This window comes from Cetorhinus maximus, chromosome 25 (assembly GCF_964194155.1).
Source record: "Cetorhinus maximus chromosome 25, sCetMax3.hap1.1, whole genome shotgun sequence".
Classification (NCBI taxonomy): Eukaryota; Metazoa; Chordata; class Chondrichthyes; order Lamniformes; family Cetorhinidae; genus Cetorhinus; species Cetorhinus maximus.
In genome coordinates this window covers 14,972,734-14,997,426 of record NC_135903.1, presented here as the reverse complement: position 1 = coordinate 14,997,426, position 24,693 = coordinate 14,972,734, and the positions used below count along the sequence as shown (strand labels likewise).

Here is a 24,693-nt window from a genome sequence, read left to right as displayed (position 1 = left end):
CTTCAAATTCATAATATTCCTTTATCCCAGCAATATCTTTATAGACACAGAAACCAGTTACCACTAGCTTGACATACCGGTTTCTCACTTGGGACTGGCACAATTGCAAACAGATTTTTTTCTGGTGAATTCTTGAGCATTCACTCGATGCTTTTCACCCAACTTGTATCTCTCCCTGAGACACCTGAAAATCACACTCCAAACTCAGTTTTTTTCAACTGCAGAGAAAACAAATGAGTTCCCTAAACTCAGTCTTCCAGTAGCACCTCTGCTAAACTGATCACTTTACTGTGTTCTATAAACTGACTATTCAGTCAACTACTGTCTAAATAGCTTTGTAATGTTTTCTTCTCAAGAGAGCTGAAAATCCTTGTCTTCACTCTGGCACACACTGAACTTTCTATCTCTTAACTCTGCTCTTTTTTTGTGTTTGTGTCCCTGGACCACTGTTGCTAGGCAATAGTAAAGTTTTTTTCCTACTTTGTGTTTTCCGCCCCACAATCACTAAACTTTTAACCTCTCTTAACCCTTCTCTTTAACTTCAGGGTTGGTAAAACCTCATTAAAATGCATATATATACAAACAAACCCAAAAGACTTGACGTTTAGCCAGGAGTCTATCCAGTCTCCAAGGAACGAAGACTCACAAACAACCTAACTGAAACCATTTCACTATTCTTAACACACAAGCACACATATTATATATGTGTATATATTTATTTCAACTTAAAAAGTATACGTTGTTCATAACATTCATGTCCAAGGCTGCCCAGATCTCTCCATTTAAATAATAATCTGTACTCAGGTGGAACCTGACATTCTATCAGACAGTTCTGATAAGGGACAGCTTGGTGATGAGAAATATGAGGGGGGCAAAACATAAATCTTTTGAGGACTCCAGAGGTAGCAGTGCAGGTAGATTTTCAGTCTATAGGTAAGAAAGAAACCAAGTGAGGGCAATCCAATCCAACTGGACAACAGTGTGTTGCAGGAGGATGGTGTCGGCAATCATATCAGACAGGCCTAGAAGGATGAGGGATAGCTTACCACAGTCAGTGTCAGAAGTTGTCAGTTGTGACTTTGATTAGGGCAGTTTCAGTGCTGTGTCACAGATGGCAACCTGATTGGAGAGTTTCAAACATGGAGTTGCAGAAAAAAATGGGCATAGATTTGCTATATGACAGCACATTCAGGGACTTGTGATATAGTCTTCAAGTGATATAGTTCATTCTGAAACTCTGATCATAAACCTGAACAAAGGGAACTATGAAGGTGTGAGGGGCAAGTTGGCTATAGTGGATTGGGGAAATTCATTAAAAGATTTTATAAACAGGCAATGGCTAGTATTTAAAGAAGTATTACATGATCTACAACAAAAATGCATTCCTCTAAGACACACAAACCCAACAGGAAAGGTAAATCAACCATGGCTAATAAAAGAAGTTAAAGATTGCATTAGATCAAAGGAAGTGGCTTATAAATTTGCCAAAAAAGTGGTAAGCCCAAGGATTGGGAGCAATTTAGAATCCAGCAAAAGAGGACCAAGAAACTGGTAAAGAAAGGGAAAAGAGAATATGAATGCAAGCTAGCAAGAAACATAAAGGTGGACTGTAAAAGCTTCTTTAAGTATGTGAAAAGGAAAAGATTAGCAAGGACAAATGTGGTGGAGACAGGAGAATTTATAATGGAGAATAGGGAAATGGCAGAGAAACTAAATTGCTTTGTGTCTGTCTTCACAGAGGAAGATACAGAAAATCTCCCAGAGATACTAGGGAACCAAGGGACTTGTGAAAATGAGGAACTGAAAGAAAGTAGTATTAACAAAGAGGTAGTACTCGAAAAATTAATTGGATTGAAGGTTGATAAATCCCCTGGACTTGATGAGCTACATCCCAGGTGTTGAAGAAGTTGGCTGTAGATATAGTGGATCCATTGATGGTTATCTTTCTAGATTCTGGAAAGATTCCTGAAGGCTGGAAAATAGCAAATGTAACCTCACTATTTAAGGAGAGAGGGAGAAAACGAAGAACTACAGACCCTAAGTTTGACATCAGTAGTAGGGAAAATGTTAGCATATGTTATAAAGGATGTGATAACTGGACACTTGGAAAATAATGATATGATTGTGCAGAGTCAACGTGGGTTTATTAAAGGGAAATCATGCTTGACAAACCTGTTGGAGTTTTTTGAGGATGTTACCTGTAGCACAGATAAAGGAGAATCAGGGGATGTGGTATATTTGGATTTTCAGAAGGCTTTTGACCAGGTCCCACACAGGAGGTTAATAAACAAAATTAGAGCACATGGGATTGGGGGTAATATACTGGCTTGGATTGAGAATTGGTTAACAGACAGAAAACAGACAGTAGGAATAAATGGGTCATTCTCAGGATGGCAGGCTGTTACAATTGGGATGCCACAAGGTTCAATATTGTTCACAATCTATATAAATGATTTGGATGTGGGGACCAAATGTAATATTTTCAGATTTGCTGATCTCCCAAAACTGGGTGGGAATGTAAGTTGTGAGGAGGGTGTAAGGAGGCTTCGAGGGGATTTAGACAGGCTAAGTGAATGGGCAGGAACATGGCAGATGGAATGTAATGTAAATAAGTATGAAGTTACCCACTTGGTAGAAAAAAACAGAAAGGCAGAGTATTTCTTAAATGATGAGAGGTTGGGAAGTGTTGATGTCCAAAGGAACCTATGAGTCACTAAAAGCCAGCATGCAAGTGCAGCAAGCAATTGGGAAGATGAAATCACAGAATTTTAACTGCACAGAAGGAGGCCATTTGGCCCATCATGTCATCACTGGCTCTCCAGATGAGTATTATGACCTCGTGCCATTGCCCTGCCTTTTCCCCATACCTCTGCTCATTGTTTCTATTCAAATAATTACCTAACGGCCTCTTGAATGCCTCGATTGAACCTGCCTCCACCACACTTCCAGGCAGTGCATTCCAGACCCGAACCACTCGTTGTGTGAAAAAGTTTTTTCTCACGTCACATTTGCTTCTTTTGCAAATCACTTTAAATCTGTGCCCTCTCGTACGTGATCCTTTTAAGAGTAGGAACAGCTCTCCCTATCTACTCTGTCCAGCCCCAGATAGAGATTTTAACCATCTCTATCAAATCTCCTCTTAGCCGTCTTTTCTCCAAGGAGAACATTCTCAACCTCTCCAATCTATCGTTTTAACTGAAGTTTCTCATCCCTGGAACCATTCTTGTAAATCTCTTCTGCACTCCCTCCGATATGTTCACATCCTTCCTATAATGTTTTTTTTATTCATTGGATGTGGGCTTTGCTGGCTGGGCCAGCATTTATTGCTCATCCCTAGTTGCCCCTTGACAACTGAGTGGCTTGCTAGGTCATTTCAGAGGGCATTAAGAGTCAACCACATTGCTGTGGGTCTGGAGTCACGTAGGCCAGACCAGATAAGGATGACAGATTTCCTTCCCTGAAGGACGTTAGTGAACCAGATGGGTTTTTACAACAATTGACAATGGTTTCAAGGTCATCATTAGACTTTTTAATTCCAGGTTTTTATTGAATTCAAATTCCACCATCTGCTGTGGCGGGATTTGAACCTAGGCCCCCAGAGCATTACCCTGGGTCTCTAGATCACTATTCCAGTGACAATACCACTATGCCATCGTCTACCCTGTGGAGCCCAGAACTGTACACAATACTCCAGCTGAGGTCTAAGAAGTGTCTTATATAAATTCAGCATAACCTCCTTGCTCTTATACTCCATGCTGCTATTAATAAAGCCCAGGATACTATATGCTTTATTAACTGCTCTCTCCACACGTCCTGCCACCTTCAATGATCTATGCACATATACACCCAGGTCTTTCTGCTCCTGCAACCCCTTCAAAATTTCACCCCTTAGTTTATATTGTCTGTCCATGTTCTTCCTACCAAAATGCATCACCTCACACTTCTCCACATTAAACTTCATCTGCTACCTATCTGCCCACTCCACCAACTTGTCTATGTCCTTTTGAAGTTCTACACTGTCCTTCTCTCAGTTAACAGTACTCCCAAGCTTCGTATGACCTCAAACTTTGAAATTGTCCCCTGCACACCAAAATCTAGATCATTAATATATATCAGGAAAATCAAGGGTCCCAATACCAACCCCTGGAGATTTCCACTACAAACCTTCCTTAATTACTCTCTGCTTCCGATTTTTCAGCCAATTTTGTATCCACGTTTCTACTGTCCCTTTTATTCCATGAGCAATAACTTTTCACACACAAGTCTGTTGTGTGGCACTGTATCAAATGCCTTTTGAAAGTCCATGCACATTAACAGCATTACCTGCATTGACCTTTTCTGTTACCTCTTCAAAACACTCCAATTTAGTTAAACATGATTCTTCCTTTAGACACCCATGCTGGCTCTTCCTTATCAACCTATATTTTTCCATGTGACTACCAATTCTATTCCGAATAATTGTTTCTAGAATCTTGTCCACAATTGAAGCTAAACTGACTGGTCTGTAATTACTGGACTTATCCTTACAACCTTTTTTGAACAAGGGCATAATGTTTGTAATTCTCCAGTCCTCTGGTACTTCCCTTGAGTCTAGGGAAGACTGAAAATTTATGGCCAGTGCCCCTTCAATTTCTACTCTCTCTTCCTTCAGTATCCTTGGATGCATCTTGTCCAGTCCCGGTGCTTTGGCAACTTTGATTATCGACAGTCTATACAGCACTTGGCTCCTTATCAATGTTGAACCCATCGAGTGACAGAGTTTCCTCGTCTCTCACCGTGGCCTGGGTAGCATCTACCTTCTTGGTAAAGATGAATCAAAGTATTAATTTAATACCTCAGCCGTGGCCCCTTTGTCCATGTGTAAATTCCCTTTTAGGTCCCTAATCGGCCCTACTCCTCCTCTTACCACCCTTTTACTATTTATATGCCTATAGAAGACTTTGGGATTCCCCTTTATGTTGGCTGTCAGTCTTTTCTCATAATCCCGCTTCGCTTCTCTAATATGCTGTTTCACCTCCCCTCTGAACCTCCTGTATTCCTCTTGGTTCTCAATTGTATTTTCTACCTAACACCTGTCATAAGCACACTTTTTCTTTATCTTAATTTCTATCTCCTTCTTCATCCAGGGAGTTCTGGGTTTGTTTGTTCAACCTTTCCCTTTCGATGGAATATACCTTGACTGTACCAGAACCAATTCTTTTTTGAAGGTAGCCCATTGTTCAGCTACTGTTTTTCCCTCTAATCTTTCATTCCAGTCTTTCTGGCCCAGCTCCGTTCTTGCCCCATCAAAGTCAGATCTTGTCCAGTTAATTATTCTAGCTCTGGATTGCCTATCGTCCTTTACTATAGTCACCCTAAAATGTACAGTACAATAATCACTGTCTCCTAAATGTTCCCCACTGACACTTGATCACCTCATTTCCAAGAATCAGGTCCAACAGTGCGTCTTTTCTTGTTGGATTGGACACATACTGCCGTAGAAAATTTTCCTGAACACAATCTAGGAACTTTTTCCCCTCTCCACCCTTTATGCTACCACTGTCCCGGTCTACATTCAGGTAATTAAAGTCACCCATTATAACTATTCTGTGATGTTTGCATCTCTTTGCAATTTCCCTGCAGATTTGTTCTACGTCCTTCTCACTAGTTGACAGTCTGTCGACTACATCGAGCAATGTAATTGCATCCTTTTTGTTCCTTAGCTCTAGCAAATTGATTATTGAACTCTCTGGAACATCCTCTTTCTCCAGCATTGCAATGCTCTCCTTAACCAATACCACCACCCCTCCTCCTTTCCTTCATCCTATCTTTTCTGAACACCTTGTACCCAGGAATATTTAACACCCAGTTCTGCCTTTCGTTGAGCCAGGTCTCTGTTATCGCCACAACGCCATATTCCAACACGGCAATCTGCACCTGTAACTCCCCAATCTTATTTACTATACTCCGTGCATACATCCATACTAACCCTAATTTAGATTTTGTTACTTTCTCCATCACCCCTACTTCACCTATTAACATACTATTCTCTATACAAGTGCTATCTGTCCCTCCCAGTAAAAATGCCAAGTTGGCCTTCATCGCAAGGGGAGTTGAGTATAGGAGTAAAGATGTCTTGCTGCAGTTGTATAAAGCCTTGGTGAGACCACACCTGGAGTATTGTGTACAGTTTTGATCTCCTTATCTAGGGAAGGATATACTTGCCAGAGAGGGAGTGCAACGGAGCTTCACTAGACGATTACCTAGGATGGCGGGTTTGTCTTATGAGAGATTGAGGAAACTGGGCCTGTATCCTCTAGCGTTTCAGATAATGAGAGGTGATCTCACTGAAACCTACAAAATTCTTACAGGGCATGACAGGGTAGATGTGGATAGGAAGTTTCCCCTGGCTGGTGAGTCTAGAACCAGAGGGGCACAGTCTCAGAATAAGGGGAAGGCCATTTAAGACTGAGATGAGGAGAAATTTCTTCATTCAAAGAGTGGCGAATCTATGGAATCCTAAACTCCAGAGAACTGTGGAAGCTCAATCACTGAGCATGTTCAAGACAGAAATCAATATGACATCAGGGGGTTTAGGATAATGGGGGAAAATGGCACAGAAGTAGATGATCACCGTGATCTGTTTGAATGGCAGAGCAGGCTTGGGCCGAATGGCCTACTCCTATGTACCTATGACTTTGGAGAAGGAAAGGAGATTGGAGATGTAAAGCGTGAGTATGTTTTAGGATAAGTATCAAATGGCTTGCACTGGCTGTGGACTTTCACCAGTTGCTGGCTTCAGGAATCAATACATCTCAGCTGTTGTAACATCGTTTTTGGTTGGCTTCCTGATCCATTACCAGCCAGCAGTCAGATCATCCCTAGTGATGCACACTCCTGCTCTTGCGCATTGTCAATTCCAGAGATATCTGAACACTTTGTAATTTGTGCTCTGAGCTTGCTTTGTGAGTGAGGGACCAGAGATGGCAGGATGTCAAAAGAAATCTCACCACTTTTGTCTATCGCCATAAGTACTATAAGTTTATGGTGACTCAAAAAATTAAATATTTTGTTTTATAGAATCCATTATTAAGGAGGTAGTAGCAGGTCATTAAATTATGATTTTGAAAATTAGGCAGAGTCAGTGTGGTTTTGTGAAAGGTAAATCATAAGAACATAATGTAAGAAATTGGAATAGGAGTAGACCATTTGGCCCCTCGAGCCTGCTCTGCCATTCAATAAGATCATGGCTGATCATCTTGTGTTTCGATTTCCACATTGCCATCTAACCCCAATAACCTTTGATTCCCTTGTCTAACAAGAATCTATGCACCTCTGCCTTAAAAATATTCAATGACCCCATCTCCACCACCTTCTGAGGCAGAGAATTCCAAAGTCGCACAACCCTCAGAGAAAAAATTTCTCCTCATCTCTGTCCTAAAAGGGCAACCTCTAATTTTAAAACAGTGCCCCCTAGTTCTGGACTCACCCATAAGAGGAAACATAATTTCAACATCCACCTTGTCAAGGCTGTTCAGAATCTTGTATATTTCAATCAAATCACCCTTCACTCTTCTAAACTCCAGTGGAAACAAGTCCAGTCTGTCCAACCTTTCCTCATATGATAGCCAACTCATTCCAGGTATCAATCTAGTAAACCTCCGTTGAACCGCCTCCAATCCATTTACATCCTTTCTTAAATAAGGAGACCAAAACTGCACACAGTTTTTGAGGCGTGGTCTCACCAATGCACTGCATAACTGAAGCAATACATCTTTAGTTTTATGTTCAAAATCTCTCGCAATAAAGGATAGCATTCCATTAGCCGCCTTAATTACTTGCTGTACCTGCTTACCAACTTTTTGTGACTCGTGTACTAGAACACCTAGATCCTTCTGCACCTCCGAATTATGCAGCCGTTTTCCAATAAAGTAATACTCTGCTTTTTTGTTCTTCCTGCCAAAGTGAAGAACTTCACATTTTCCCACATTAAACTCCATTTGCCAGATCTTTGCCCACTCACTCAACCTATCAAATCGTATTGGACAAATTTATTAGAGTTCTTTTGAGTATGTAAGAAGCAATTTAAACATTTGGATTTCCAAAAGTTATTCAGTATTTGCCAAACAAAAGGTTTAAGAGCTCATGGTATTGGGGGTGATATATTAGCACGGATAGAGGATTAGCTAACCAACAGGAAACCAAGCCAGGATAGAAGGGTCATTTTCAGGTTGGCAAACTGTAACTAGTGGAGTGCACAGGGATCAGTGCTGGGGCCTCAACTATTTACGATTTATGTTAATGACTTGGATGAAAGGACCAGTTTGCTGGTGATACAAAAATAAGTTGGAAGGCAAGTTGTGAGAAGGACACAAAGAGTCTGCAAAGAGATATGGATAGGTTAAGTGAATGGGCAAAGATAGAAAAGCAGAATATTATTTCGATAGATAGAGACTGTAGTACAGAGGGGTCTGGGTCTCCTTGGATGTGAAGCACAAAAAGGTAGCACATATACACAAGTGATTAGGAAGGCAAATGGATTGTTGGCCTTTATTGCAAGGGATAACGGAGCGTAAAAGTAGGGAAGTCTTGCTACAAATGTACAGGGCATTGATGAGACTGCATCTAGAGTACTGTGTATAGTTTTGGCCTCCTTACTTAAGGACGGATATACTTGGATTGGAGGCAGTTCAGAGACAGTTCACTAGGCTGATTCCTGGGCTGAAGGGGTTTCTTATGAGGAAATGTTGAGTAGGTTGGGCCTATACTCATTGAAGTTCAGAAGAATTAGTGGTGATCTTTTTGAAACTTATTAGATTCTGAGGAGACTTTACAGGGTAGATGCTGAAAAATGTTTCCCCTCATGGCAGAATCTAGAACTGGGGGTACAGTTTAAAAATAAAGTGTGCCTCATTTAATACTGAGATGAGGAGGAATTTCTTCTGAGGGTTAATAACGAGGGAAAGGGTAAGGCCTATCAGAGATGTACGTGGTAACCTGTGCACTGATGCTGAAGATGTGGGCAGTGTTCTCAAATGAGCACTTTATCTCTGCCTTCACCAAGGAGAGGGACGATGCAGATATTCTAGTTAAAGAGGAGAAGTGTGAAATATTAGATACAATAAGCATAGTGAGAGAGGATGTGCTGGAAGAACTGACACCCTTGAAGGTGGATAAATCACTTGGGTCGGATGGATTGTATCCAAGGCTGTTAAAGGAAGCCAAGGAGGAAATATCGAATGCCCTGAGGATCATTTTTCCAATCCTCACTAGGTATAGCCGAGGTACCAGAGGATTAGAGGTCTGCAAACGTTGTACCATTATTTAAAAAGAGTGCGAGGGATAGACCAAGTAATTACAGGCTGGTCACTCTGACTTCGGTAGTGAGCAAATTATTAGAATCAACCCTGAGAATCAGGATACTTAGAAAGGAATGGATTAGTCAAGGATAGTCAGCGTGGTTTTGTTAGGGGAAGGTCGTGTCTTACTAATTTAATCAAATTTTTTGAGGAAGCAGCAAAGAGGATTGATGAGGTTTGTGCAGTGGATGTTCCTACGTGAATTTTAGCAAGGTATTTGACGAGGCCCCCACATGGTCAGAAAAGTGAGATCCATGGGATACAAGGAAATGTGGCGAGTTGGATCCAACATTGGCTCAGCGACAGGAAACAAAGGGTAATGGTTGATGGATGTTTTTGCGAATGGAAAATGGGTTCCAGTGGCTTACCACAGGGCTCAGTGTTGGGTCCCTTGCTGTTTGTTGTGTATGTTAATGATTTGGATTTAAATGTGGGTGACGTGTTTGGGAAATTTGCGGATGACACAAAAATTGGCCATGTAGTTGATAGTGAAAACAAGAGCTGTTGTCTCCAGAATGATATCAATGGTTTGGTTGAGTTGGTGGAAGAGTGGCAGGTAGAATTCAATCCAGAGAAATGTGAGGTAATGCATTTGAGGAGGGCAAACAAAGCTAGGGAATATGCAATAAATGGGAGGATATTGGAGGGTGTAGAGGAAGTAAGACACCTTGGTGTACATGTCCACGGATCCTTGAAGGTGGCAGGACAGGGCGATAAGATGGTAAAGCAAGCATATGGAATGCTTTCCTTTAATGGATGGGGTATAGAATACAAAAGCAGGGATGTAATGATGGAACTGTGTAAAATGCTGCTGAGGTAACAGCTTGAATTCTGGTCACCACATTATAGGAAGGACATAATTGCTCTGGAGAGAGTGCAGAGGAGATTTACAAGAATGTTGCCAGGGCTTGAAAATTGCAGCTGTGAGGAAAGATTGGATAGGCTGAGGTTTTCCTTGGAATTGAGGAGGCCTTGGAGTTGAGGAGGCCAGGTGACCTGATTGAGGTGTACAAGATTATGAGGGGCCAAGATAGAGTAGACGGGGTTGCCCTAGCAGAGAGATCAATTACAAATTTAAGGGGATTGATAGAAGGATTAGAGGGGCCATGAGGAAAAGCTTCTTCACCCAGATGGTGGTGGGTGCTTGTAATTCGCTGCCTGGTTTGATGATGGAAGCAGAAACCCTCGACTCATTTAAAAGGTTCCTGGATTTGCAGCTAAACGGCTGTAACCTGCAAGGCTACGGAACAGATGCTGGAAGGTGAGATTAGAATGGACAGCTAGTTTTCTTTTTCGGCCGGTGTAGTCATGATGGGCTGAATGGCCTCATTTTGTGTCATAATTTTTCTATGGTTCTAGAGTTGTTTGACTTTGGAATTTGCTTCCATAGAGAGCAATGAAGGTTGGTTCATTGAATATATTCAAGACTAAGTTAGATTTTTTATCTACAAGGGATTGATGGGTTATGGGGGAACAGGCACAAAAGTGGAGTTGAGATCACAATCAGATCAGCTATGATCTTATTGATTGGCGAAGCAGGCTTGATGGGCCAAATGGCCAACTGCTCCTATTTCTTATGACCTTACATTCTGGTGTTTCAGGATTAAATTGGGTGATTCTATTTTTCTATGATAACCTTAATGATGAACAATACAACTCATTTAGGTTATGAGCAAATGGTCTGTGGAGAATAATTTGACACAAAAAGTAAAGCAGATCAAAATTATATTTTTAAGAGTTTTATAAGTTGCAGTTTTTATTGCAGGAAAGGTGCTGAAGGAGCTGATTGAACCTTACCAAGAACGTGTGGAGAAGCTGAGGAAGTTCCTACTAGATGTGAACCCTGCTGTGCAATATGACCTTGTTCCTTTGAGAGATCCCTATGGACCAGCAATTACTGATCCAAACCTAAACTGCATTGTGGTTAGCGATGAGACCCAAAAGGGCGGAGAAGCAGTGAACAGAAAACGACTAGAAAATGTAATGTATACAACCAAGGAACTGTTTAGAATCTGGCACTGCAACAATAATTTGCATTCCTTTCGTGCCTTTAACAGAGTAAAATGCTCCAGGGCACCAGAGTGAATATTCAATCATTGCCTGCCTCAATTCATTATATGTATATAAACATAAAGAAGGTGGTACATGTAAGGATACTTTCAACATCAAAATGTTATTTTGTGAAGAAACTCAGAAAAACTCTATATGTGCCTTTCCTGTTCCATCATCTGCTATTTGTAGTGCCATTGTGCTTTGGGAATCGGTGCAAAAAGTACCACCCTATAAATCTTAACAGCTCGCTACAAGAAAGATTAAAAGTAAGAGATTTTTAATTTTAATGTATATGACTGTAGCAGTTGACAATATTTGTGGGCCTAGGTTACAAATTGGAAGCTATTTGAAAATTTTGTACTTGGAAAAAAAAGTATTCAAAATAAAAATAACACATGGGAAATATACAGCAGGTCAGTCAACGTCTTAAAGGGAAAAACAAAAATACCTGGAAAAACTCAGCAGGTCTGGCAGCATCTGCGGAGAGGAGCACAGTTAACGTTTCAAGTCCGAATGACCCTTCAACAGAACTAAGTAAAAATAGAAGAGAGGTGAAATATAAGCTGGTTTAAGGGGGTGTGGGACAAGTAGAGCTGGATAGAGGGCCAGTGATAGTTGGAGATAATCAAAAGATGTCACAGACAAAAGGACAAAGATGTTGAAGGTGGTGATATTATCTAAGGAATGTGCTAATTAAGGGTAGAAAGCAAGACAAGCAAGGTACAGATAGCCCTGGTGGGGGTGGGGTCGGGTGAAGGAATCAAAAAAGGCTAAAAGGTAGAGATAAAACAATGGGTGGAAATACATTTAAAAATAATGGAAATAGGTGGGAAAAGAAAAATCTATATAAATTATTGGAAAAAAAGGGAGGGGGTCGGAAAGGGGGTGGGGATGGAGGAGAGAGTTCATGATCTAAAATTGTTGAACTCAATATTCAGTCCAGAAGGCTGTAAAGTTCCTAGTCGGAAGATGAGGTGCTGTTCCTCCAGTTTGCGCCTTTACTTCCCCTTTCCTCACCGTCCAAGGGCACAAACACTCCTTTCAAGTGAAGCAGCATTTCACTTGCACTTCCCTCAATTTAGTCTACTGCATTCGCTGCTCCCAATGCGGTTTCCTCTACATTGGAGAGACCAAATGCAGACTGGGTGACCGCTTTGCAGAACACCTTCAGTCTGTCCGCAAGCATGACCCAGACCTCACTGTCGCTTGCCATTTCAATGCTCCACCCTGCTCTCATGCCCACATGTCTGTCCTTGGCTTGCTACATTGTTCCAGTGAAGCTCAATGCAAACTGGAGGAACAGCACCTCGTCTTCCAACTAGGCACTTTACAGCCTTCCGGACTGAATATTGAGTTCAACAATTTTAGATCATGAACTCTCTCCTCCATCCCCACCCCCTTTCCGACGCCCCCCCCTTTTTTTTTCAATAATTTATATAGATTTTCTTTTCCCACCTATTTCCATTATTTTTAAATGTATTTCCATCCATTGCAACTATTGAAAGGATAGAGGAAAGCAACCAGAATGAATGAGAGGGTGGAAGGATTGGATTTTGAACTATTATGTAAATTAAGCATCAGTTGACCAGAGAATAGAAGGTGCAGCAGATACAATTGCTTTCTAAAGGCACCAGCTTATGTAGACCAGGACCACCAATTCACCATGTGCAGAACAAACCAGAGGAAATGGTCTGTGCTTGAAGAGGCTAATTCAAAATTATTCCTGTAGGAACGTTATTCCAGTAAGTGGCCAATCTGTGGAATAGATTCTTTAGGGAGAAAGAGGCAGTTTGTGTTGATTCAATCAAATGCAAATGATATAAATTGTTTTCAGAAAATACTTTCATATGACAGGGGCAGTAACTGTATGCAACCACTTGCCAATGTGCCCTTCTGCTGAGCGGCTTCCTGGTCAATCCGATATTTCAAATTTGGATTCAGGATAGGAGGTTAAAATCAAATTCAGAGTAGAAAGTATTTTTTTAAACTTTTATCATAAGTACTGTTAAACTTCTGACAGCCAGTTGGTGAAGGAGGAGACCAGAAGTCAATCTTTACTCAGTTTTAGATTTATTCAAAAAGTGAGATATTACAAATATGTAGCATCCGCCCCCCCTCCCCCCCCACCAGTGTCAATAAATGGCTCTTTATACTCATTAATGAACAAACAAATTAATGAATGGTCAACTCCTTAAAGAGGTACTGTAACTAAAACAAAAGCATCAAAGGAAACTTATTACAGCCTTGGTTCAAACATGGACAAAAGAGCTGAGCTCCTGAGGTGAGGTGAGAGTGACTGCCCTTGACGTCAAGGCCACATTTGACCGAGTGTGGCTTCAAGGAACCCTAGCAAAACTCGAGTCAGTGGGAATCAGGGAAAACTCTTTACTGGTTAGAGTCATACCTAGCACAAAGGAAAATTATTGTGGTTGGTGGAGGCCAGTCATCTCAGCTCCAGGACATCACCGCAGGAGTTCCTCAGGATAGTGTCCTCAGCCCAACCATCAATGCTGCTTCATCAATGACCTTCCTTCCATCATAAGGTCAGAAGTGGGGATGTTCACTGATGATTGCACAATGTTCAGCACCATTCGCTAGTCATCAGATACTGAAGCAGTCCATGTCCAAACGCAGCAAGACCTGGACAATATCCAGGCTATGGCTGACAAGTGGCAAGTAACATTCGTGCCACACAAGTGTCAGGCAATGACCACCTCCAACAAGAGAGAATCCAACCATTGCCCCTTGATATTCAATGGCATTACCATCACTGAATTCCCCACTATCATCACCCTGGGGGTTACCATTGACCAGAAACTGAACTGGACTAGCCATATAAATACTGTGGCTACAAGAGCAGGTCAGAGGCTAGGAATTGTGCAGCAAGTAACTCACCTCTTGACTCCCCAAAGCATGCCCACCACCTACAAGGCACAAGTCAGTAGTGTGATGGATACTCCCCAATTTCCTGGATGAGTGCAGCTCCCACAACACTGAAGAAGCTTGACACTGTCCAGGACAAAGCAGCCCACATGATTGGCACCACATCCATAAACATTCACTCCCTCCACCACCGACGCACAGTAGCAGCAGTGTGAACCATTTACAAGATACATTGCAGAAATTCACCAAGGCTCCTTAGACAGCACCTTCCAAACCCACGACCGGCAGCAGATAGGAACACCACCTGGAAATTCCCCTCCAAGTAACTCACCATCCTGACTTGGAAATATATTGCCATTCCTTCACTGTCGCTGGGTCAAAAATCTTGGAACACCCTCCCTAACAGCACTGTGGATATACCTATACCACATGCACTGCTGCGATTCAAGAAGACAGCTCACCCCCATCTTCTCAAGGGTAACTAGGGATTGACAATAAATGCTGGCCCAGCCAGCGAAGCCCACATCCCGTGAATGAATCTTTTTTAAAAAGCAGACAAGAGTAGCAGATGCATGGGAACACTGCCACCTCAAAGTTTCCCATACTTGGAATTATATTGCTGTTTTTTCACTGTCACTGGATCAAAATCCTTCAACTTCCTTCCTAACAGCACGCTGAGTGTACCTGCATCACATGGACTGCAGCCATTCAAGAAGGCAGCTCAGAGTAATTAGGGATGGGCAATAAATGTTGACCTTGCCAGCAACGTTCAAGTCCTAAGAACAAATAAAAAACAGCTCCTCCAACCTAACCTTGTAGCTAAAATCCCTCATTCCTTCATCCCTGATGCCATTCTGATAAATCACCTCTGAACTCTCTCAAGGACCTTCTTTCTAAAGTGTGGTATCCAGAACTAGATGCAGTTCTCTCGTTGTGGCCTAACCAGGGCTTTATAAAAGTTCAGCAAGATCCCATGTCTTTGTACTCAATATCTCTTTTTGTGAGATCCCATATGCTGTCTCAGGGTGACACTGACACTCATTCCATGAACCTCAGGTTTATGAACCAGCCTTTTAAGTGGATTTTGTTTTTGCCTTTCCATTTATATTTTACTTTGGTTTCACCATCACCTTGTGGTATTAGCCATTTAACCTGCCCCAAATCTTTTCACATTTTAATAAAGTCCATACTTCTGAAATTTGGAAGGCATTCCAGATTTTCAATAGCTTTGTATTGCTCATTCATGGAGTCTGGCATGGCCAGCAATTATTTCCCATCCCTAATTGCCTTGAGAAGGTGGTGGTGAGACATTTTGAACTGCTGCAGGCATGTGGTAGAAGTACTTCCACACTGCTCTAAGGTAGGGAATACCTGGATTGTGACCAGTGATAGTGAAGGAGCAGCAACATATTGTAAAAGCTTTTAGAAGTATATAAAAAGGAGAGTAGCCAAACTAAATGTTGGTCCCTTAGAGGCACAGGCAGGAGAAATTATTATGGGGAATGAAGAAATAGTAGAGGCAATGAACTAATATTTTGTCTGTCTTCGCAGTAGAAGACACTAATTAGATAGCAGAAAAATAAGGTAACCAAGGGGCTAATAAGAGTGAGGAGCTTAAAGTAATTAATATCAACAGAGAAAAAGGTTTGGTGAAATTTCAGGGCCTGAAAGCCAACAAATCCCCAGAACCTGATGGCCTACATCTAAGAGTTCTAAAAGAGGCTGCTGCAGAGTTAGTGAATGCATGGTTTATGATTTTGCAAAATTCTCTAGATTCTAGAATGATCCCAGCAGACTGGAAGTTAGCAAATATAACTCCGCTGTTCAAGAGAAGAGGGAGAGAGAAAACAGGTAACTACAGGCCAGTTAGCCTGACATCATTTGCTGGGAAAATGCTGGAACCAATTATTAAGGAAGCCAATGCACTTAGAAAATCACAGTATGATCAGAAAAAGTCAACGTGGCTTTACAAACCAGAAATCATGTTTGACAAATTTATTAGTCTTTTAAGAATGTAGCTAGTAGGGTAGATAAAGGGAACCAGTAAATGTAGGATATTTGGATTTCCAAAAGACATTTGCTAAGGTGCCACACACAAAAGGCTGATACTCAGAGGCATATGAAATTTGGAGTAACACATTGGCATGGTTGGAGGATTGGTAAAGGACAGGAAGCAGAGAGCAGGCATAAACAAGACACTTTTAAGTTGACAGGGTTGTAACTAGTGGAGTGCCACAACAATCAATGTTGGGGCTTCAGTTATTTGCGAGCTATATAATGACTTAGACAAAGAGACCGAATATTCCTTCTCGGGTGATAGGAAGGAGTAACAAGCCCAGAGAACCATGGATGACCAGAGATATTCAGGTTACAAAGAGAAGGAAGAGAGAGGCTTTTAGCAGGTACAAGGGAAGCAAATCTGCGGAGGCATTAGTGGAGTACAGAAAGTGCAGGGTGGAGCTTAAGAAAGCAATTAGGAGCAAAGAGGGGATATGAGAAAGCTCTGGCTGGTAAAAGTAGGGAAAATCCCTAGATATTCTATAAGTATATCAATGGGAAGAGGTTAACCAGGGAAATACTAGGGCCCATAAGGGACCAAGGGGGTCAAGAGAATGAGGATGGTGGTATCGAACTCGGGGAGAGAGACTGCGAGATTCTTGAGCAAATTGATATAGGGAGTGACAAGGTATTGGAGGTGTTGGCAGGCTTAAAAGTGAACAAATCTCCACAGGTCCGGATGATTTGTGTCCCAGATTGCTGAGGGAGGCAAGGGAGGAGATCACAGGGGCTCTGAGCCAAATTTTTAATTCCCCTCTGGCCACGGTGGAGGAGCCAGAGGACTGCAGAGCAGCTAATGTGGTTCCGCTATTTAAGAAGGGTTGTAGAGATAAGCCAGGGAACTACAGGCCAGTGAGTCTCACGTCAGTGGTAGGGAAACTATTGGAGAAAATTCTGAAGGAGAGAATCTATCTCCACTTGGAGAGGCAAGGTTTGATCAGGGATGGTCAGCATGATTGAATTTTTTGAGGAGGTGACCAGGTGTGTAGGTGAGGGTAGTGAGTTGATGTAATTTATATGGCTTTCGGCAAAGCCTTTGACAAGGTCCCACATGGGAGACTTGTAAAGAAGGCAAATGCACATGGGATACAGGGTAATTTGATAAGGTGGATTCAAAATTGGCTTGGTTGTAGGAGACAGAGTGTGACGACAGAAGGATGCTTTAGTGACTGGAAGCCAATGTCCAGTGGCATACCACAGGGATCTGTGCTGGGCTCCCTATTATTCGTCGTTTATATAAACGACATAGATGACTATGTGGGGGGTAGGATTAGTAAGTTGCGGATGACACAAAGATTGGCCGGGTGGTTAACAGTGAGGTTGAGTGTCTTGGGCTACAGGAAGATATAGACGGGATGGTCAAATGGGCAGATAAGTGGCAGATGGAATTTAACCCTAAAAAGTGTGAGGTGATGCACTTTGGAAGGAGTAATTTGGCAAGTATTCAATGAACGGCACGACACGAGGAAGTTCTAAGGAACAAAGGGACCTTGGTGTGTGTGTCCATAGATCTCTGAAGACGGAGGGGCATGTTAGTGGGGTGGTGAAAAAGGCATATGGGACACTTGCCTTTATCAATCGAGGCATAGATTACAAAAGTAGGGAGGTCATGTTGGAGTTGTATAGAACCTTAGTGAGGCCACAGCTGGAGTACTCTGTGCAGTTCTGGTCGCCACATTATAGGAAGGATGTGATTGCACTGGAGGGGGTGCAGAGGAGATTCACCAGGATGTTGCCTGGGATGAAACATTTAAGTTATGAAGAGAGGTTGGATAGACTTGAGTTGTTTTCGTTGGAGCAGAGAAGACTATGGGGCGACCTGATCGTGGTGTTCAAGATTATGAGGGGCATGGACAGGGTGGATAGAGAGCGGCTGTTCCCCTTAGTTGAAGGGTCAATCACGAGGGGACATAAGTTCAAGGTGAGGGGGCAGGAAGTTGAGAGGGGATGTGAGGAAAAACCTTTTTACCCAGAGGGTGGTGACGGTCTGGAATGCACTGCCTGGGAGGGTGGTGGAAGCGGGTTGCCTCACATCCTTTAAAAAGTACCTGGATGAGCAGTTGGCACATCATAACATTCAAGCTATGGGTCAAGTGCTGTTAAATGGGATTAGGTGGGTAGGTCAGGTGTTTCTCAAGTGTCGGTGCAGACTCGATGGGCCGAAGGGCCTCTTTCGCACTGTGAGATTCTGTGAATACTATAGTACCATATCTGAGTTTGCTGACAATACACGGCTAGGTGGGAATGTAAGCTGTGAGGAGGACACAGAGGCTACAAAGAGATGTAGACAGGGTAAGTGAGTGAACAACAGGGTAGCAGAATGGAGTATAATGTGGGGAAGTGTGAGGTTATTCACTTCGATAAAAATAGTTAGGCTGAGTAAATTTGGCATATAATCTCTGAAGTTTAGAAGAATGAGAAGCGATCTCATTGAAATATAGGACTTTGAAGGGGCTTGACAAAGTAGACACTGAGAAGTTGTTTCCCCTGGCTGGGGAATCTAGCACACGGGGCACAGCTTCAGGACTGAGATGAGAAATTTTTCCATTCAAGAGGCTTATGATTCTTTGGAATTGCCTACACCACAGGGTTATGGATGCTCCATTGTTGAATTTATTCAGGAATGAGATTGCTAGATTCTTGATCTCTTAAGGAATCAAAGGTTATGAGGAATGATAAGAATGTAGAGTTAATGCCTGTGATCAGCCATGATCGCATTGAATGTTGGAGCAGGCTCGAGGGGCCAAATGGTCTATTGCCCCTACTTATCTTTTCATGTTTGATGCTCCTATTTCTTGCGTTCTTATAGCCTATCTCTTTGACCAAGCTTTTCATCACCTGTCCTTACGTGGCTCAGTGTCAAATTGTTGTTTGTAATGGTTCTGTGAAGCACCATGAGTTGGAAATGCAAGTTGTTGTTGTCTAACTCATAATACAGCAACTGGATTTGTACAGGTTGGGGTTGGACAAGCACCATGTACAAACTCAACCACTAGCTGTGTTTTGTGCTTTATTCCTCTTGTTTTGATCCCCATAGAAACTGATAACATTTTAAAAAGATGTTTGGATTCCCAGTGACCAACTTAAAGGAATTGCACAAGATTTCAAGTTATAAGATTTTTTCTGTAACAAACAAACCAAAAGCAACATTGACCAGTAGGTAACTAATACTCTGAGCTGTAGGAAAGATAATCCTTATTAATGCCTTAACGGGATCGATAAGCCCACGCCTCATATAAGTCATGGCACACTTTTCATAGAATTGCAGTCTCTTCAGAAAACAGTCCGAAGTCACTCCCAGCTTCCAATGGGTTCACTTCTCCCCGTTTCACTTGAGTCACAACATCCAGCATCTAAGATCTTTTCCGTCAGCCTCCTGAGAACTCTTGAATCGACTTTCAGCAGTAAGGCCCACTCCAGTGATTCCTTCTCCTGGCCTCACCAGGGCAAATCTCCCAATGTCCTTAAATTGTTGTGGGTTCCTTCTCTTTGACCACTTGACAGGCTTTGCCCGTAATAAACTCTGGTAGCTAACATAGAAAAAAGCCTTTTCCTGCTGAAGACTGCAGCAACTGTTGTTCCTTGTCTGCGTGTGTGTCTCTCTCTCTCTCTCTCTCTCTCTTTCTCTTGCTCACTGTCGGCTTTGCATAGGAGTTTTGATATCGACCCTAAGTCCTGGGAGAAGCAGAGAGAAAATGCAAAGAAGCAACTAATCCAAATCTCAATTGTCTGTGGTATCCTTCCCTATTTGCTTCAGAACCTTCCAGGTGCAGATCAGCCTTAGCAGTCACCTAAATACCACCAAACCCTACCAAACACCCCAGCTGATCATTGCTCGAAGGACAAGCAATCTCTGAGACAGAACTAACAAGAACATCTGCTTCTGCCTTTGTTTTCAGGTGTTAAACCTGGCACAGTTATTTCAATAACATCTGGCCTGGGCCCCTAGTCCCCATGGTAACCATGCCATATAAGCTTCTTGTCGGGCAAAACTCATAGCAGATCACATGATCCTATTCAGCTCCATTTTACCTTGAATTAAAGAGACAGCCCAAAAAAAATTCTTAGAAAACCTCGCATTTATAATACTTTGACTACATAACCCAAGACCCTAATTGATATGATCTTTGCCTTTATTGTTGCATATTTAGTGCTTGCATTTCAACTCAAGCTTGTGATTCAGAGATTCCAATGTTTTCTTATTCAGGCTCTTCAGGAGTTGGCAATCCATAAAATCTCTTTAATAAAAGATGTATATCATACAGCCGATGAAGAAGAAAAGATCAGTTCATCCACTCTCAGGAAACGACTGTTGGGGTCCTTGCTGGTGCCTCCAAAAGTAAGTGCTGCTGGGATCTATTGGTGCAGCACCTCCGAGATTAGTGGTGCTGGAAACATCATTGCTTATTGACTTAGAGGTAAATTGATTATATTTGTGGTGAGCATATTGATTGCTTCCATAAACGAGAGTACTGATAAAGTTAAAGAAAAGCTACACAACTTTCTAGCAAGGGATAAACCTTAACCAGAGTACTGAGAAATTCCCCCATTCTTTGGCTAATGTCACATTACTTCCACCTGAGATGCAAGCAAAGCCCCAGTTTAATGCCTCCTCTGAAGGTTGCACCTCTAACAGTATAGTACACACTCAGGATTGCACTGAAGCGTCAGCTTAAATCAGGGTTGTCCAACATACGGTCCGCAGGCCACAATCCAGCCCACCATGCCTCTCTATCCGGCCCACAGACTCATTGTCCAAAATACAGGTAAGTGAAAATAGAAGATCTGCAAGTGAGCCTATAGCAGCAAATATGGGAGAGAAATAGTCTGTGATTGGAGGAGCAGTGTAAAGGTGAGTGGCCATGGCGCATTCTCTTTTTCGCCCTCCAGCACAGGTGCAGGACCCCAAAAGAGCACGGGATCAAGATGGCAGAGCGGGCCAGGGAGGCCACAAGGGACAGCAGTCACAGCAACAGCACCCGCCCGGCTCCCAGCCCGAGGAAACTGGAGTCTCAGACAGCGCAAAGTGAGGAAATGCTTCTTGGTACCTTCACAGCCATCCCGGGTTCCTCCTTGGCAGTAAAATGCCCAAACCTTACGGGCCCGGGTGGTGGGTGTGTGAGTCTGCGCAAGTGTGCATTTGTGTGTGAGAGTGAGAGCATGAACCCTGAGACTGGATATGAGTCAGACACACACACACCCTTCTCCCCCACCCCCCAACAACCTACTGCTACGTGCAGGATGGGGGTCCGCTCAAGCAGCACTAATTTTTTCTCTCTCTACCCGTTCATAAACAGGTGTTTTGATTCGTTTCCTTTATTGAAAAGGCAGTAGCATATTTCCCAATCCCTCGGTTTTTGTGTGATCCAATTCCAACTAATAACCCCATAGCAAACTCGAGGTAGGATGAACTCAAAAGGTTACTTTATTGTGAAAAGGAGTGTCCGCGACCTTCCCCTTAGCACACATGCTAAGAGATGGATAGAGAAGAAAAGGTTTTACAGTACAGAAACCACAGAGAAAATAAATATTGTTTTGGGTGAGGTCCAGAGTCCAGAATCAAAGTCCCATGAGGAATTCTTTCACAAAGGTTGGTGGTAGTGTAAGATTTGCTTTTCCAGTGGTATTGACTTCACAAAATGAAATAGGCATGCAGAGATGAATCAGTTTGTAGCAATGATACAGAACTTTCAGTGGAGGCAGGGTAGATGAGACCAGCTGTCCAGCCTGGCCAGAGCTGCTTCTGTGTTGCCTGCTAGTCAGATGCTAAAATAGCAGACTGGCTTGCAGCTCAGGAAGGTGATATTAACTTGTTCAACAAGCCAGAGTCTAAGATCATGTGACCTTCCCTCTCCACAATCTCTTCAACAAGGCATGTTTATCCAGTGTCTGAACAGAAGAAATAGGAACAGGAGTAGACCATCTGGCCCCTCGAGCCAGCTCCGCCATTCAATAAGATCATGACTGAACTTCTTGTGTTTCAATTTCCTCATTCCATCTACCCCCGATAACCATTGATTCCCATACCTAACAAAAATCTATCTACCTCTGCCTTAAAAATACTCAGTGACCCACATCTCCACCATCATCTGAGGCAGAGAGTTCTAAAGTTACACAACCCTCAGAAAAGATTTCTCCTTATCTCTGCCTCAAAAGGGCAACCCCAAATTTTAGAACAGCACCTTCTAGTTCTGGACTCATCCACAAGAGGAAACATCCTTTCGACGTCCACTTTGCCAAGGCTATTCAGGATCTTGTATGCTTCAATCAAATCACCCTTCACTCTTCTAAACTCCAGTGGAAACAAGCCCTGTCTGTCCAATCTTTCCTCATAAGACAACCCACTCTTTCCAGGTATCAATCTAGTAAACCTCCTTTGAACTGCCTCCAATCCATTTACATCCTTCCTTAAATAAGGAAACCAAAACTGCACACAGTACTCGAGGTGCAGTCTCACCAATGCCCTGTATAACTGAAGCACAACATCCTTTTATGTTCAAAATCTCTCATAATGAAGGATAGCACTCCGTTAGCCTTCTTAATTACTTGCTGTACCTGCATGCCAACTTTTTGTAACTTACGTACTAGAACACCCAGATCCTTCTGCATCTCCTAATTATAAAGCTGTTCTCCATTTAAGTAATACTCTGCTTTTTGGTTCTTCCTGCCAAAGTGAACAACTTCACATTTTCCCACATCAAACTCCATTTGCCAGATCTTTGTCCACTCACTCAACCTATCTATGTCCATCTGCAGTTTCCTCATGTCCTCTTCACAACATACTTTCCTACCCATCTTTGTGTCAAGTGCAAATTTAGCTACCATGCCTTCATTCCCTTCATCTAAGTCATTGATGTATATCGTGAAAAGTTGAGGCCCCAGCACATACCCCTGTGGAACTCTGCTCATCACATCCTGCCAATCTGAAAAAGACACATTTATGCATACTCTCTGTTTTCTGCCAGCCAGCCAATCTTCTATCCATGCTAATATGTTACCCTTTACACCATGCGCTTTTATTTTCCATAATAATCTTTGATGTGGCACCTTATCAAATGCCTTCTGGAAATCCAAGTACAGCACATCCACAGGCTCTCCTTTATCCACCATGCATGTTACTCCTTCAAAAAACTCCAGTAAATTGGTTAAACATGATTTTCCTCTCTCAAAACCATGCTGAAACTTCCCGATTGCCTTGAGTTCTTCTAAGTGCCCGGCTTTAACCCCCTTAATGATCGATTATAACAACTTCCCCATGACACACATCAAGCTAACTGGCCTTTAGTTTCCTGTTTTCTGCCTCCCGCCCTTCTTGAATACAGGGGTTATATTTGCTACTTTCCAGTCTGATAGAACCTTTCCAGAAACTAGCGAATTTTGGAAAATTAACACCAGCGCATCGACTACCTCATTAGCCACATCTTTTAAGACCCTAGGACGTAGTCCATCGGGACCCAAAGACTTGCCAGCCCGCAGCTCTATCAATTTGCTCAGTACTGTTTTCCTAGTGATTTCAATTTCACAAAGCTCCTCTCTCCCTTTCACCTCCTGATTTGCACCTATTACTGAATGTTTTTTGTATCCTCTATAGTGAACACAGAAGCAAAACATTTGTTCATTTCTTCTGCCATTTCCTTATATACAATTAACTCCCCATTGTCACTCTCTAGAGACTGACACTCACTTTACTTTTTTCCTTTTTAAATACCTGTACAAACTCTTGCTATCCGTTTTTACATTTCTTGCTAGCTTCCTCTCAAGGTCTAATTTCTTTCTCCTAGTTAACCTTTTAGTCATTCTCTGCCGTTCTTTATATTCTGACCAATGATCTCTCCTGCTACTCACCTTTGCGGAGTTGTATGCTTTTTCCTTAAGTTTGATGCTTTCTTTAGTTAACCAGGGATGGTGGGTCCTCCTTTTAGAATTTTTCTTTATAATAGGAATGTACTTATTCTGAATACTCTGAAATGTGCCCTTAATTGTCTGCCACTGCTTCTCTATTGATCTATTCACTAGCCTAGTTTCCCAGTTCATTTCAGCTAGCACAGCTTTCATCCCCACATAGTTGCTCTTATTTAAGGTTAAGATACTAGTCTTCTCCCTTTCAAACTGGATGTAAAATTCAGTTGTATTGTGGTCCTTGTTCTGAGGTCATTAATTAACCCTGTCACACTACAAAATGCCAAGTCTAATATAACCTGCCCTCTGGTTGGTTCCAGAACATGCTGCTCTAAGAAACAACCTCGAAAGCAGCTTGGAATTCAGCGTGGTCTCCAGGACTGCCAACATTCCCACCGTTATGGGTTAAAAGGAATGTTTGAGATGCCATTGTCTTAGTAGACTCCACTAGCAAGCTTGGTCT

General features: G+C 42.3%; 1 protein-coding gene across 2 annotated transcripts in view; it reads left to right on the top strand.

Moving 5' to 3' along the window:
- The window catches only part of coasy (CoA synthase), a 64,044-nt gene that overhangs the window by 15,429 nt on the left and 23,922 nt on the right, over positions 1-24,693 (top strand). For both annotated transcript variants that reach the window (XM_078529535.1, XM_078529536.1), the window contains exons 3-4: positions 11,104-11,318; positions 20,539-20,670. In XM_078529535.1, coding sequence (XP_078385661.1) covers positions 11,104-11,318; positions 20,539-20,670 — 347 coding nt within the window. The remainder of the gene's footprint in view (positions 1-11,103; positions 11,319-20,538; positions 20,671-24,693) is intronic.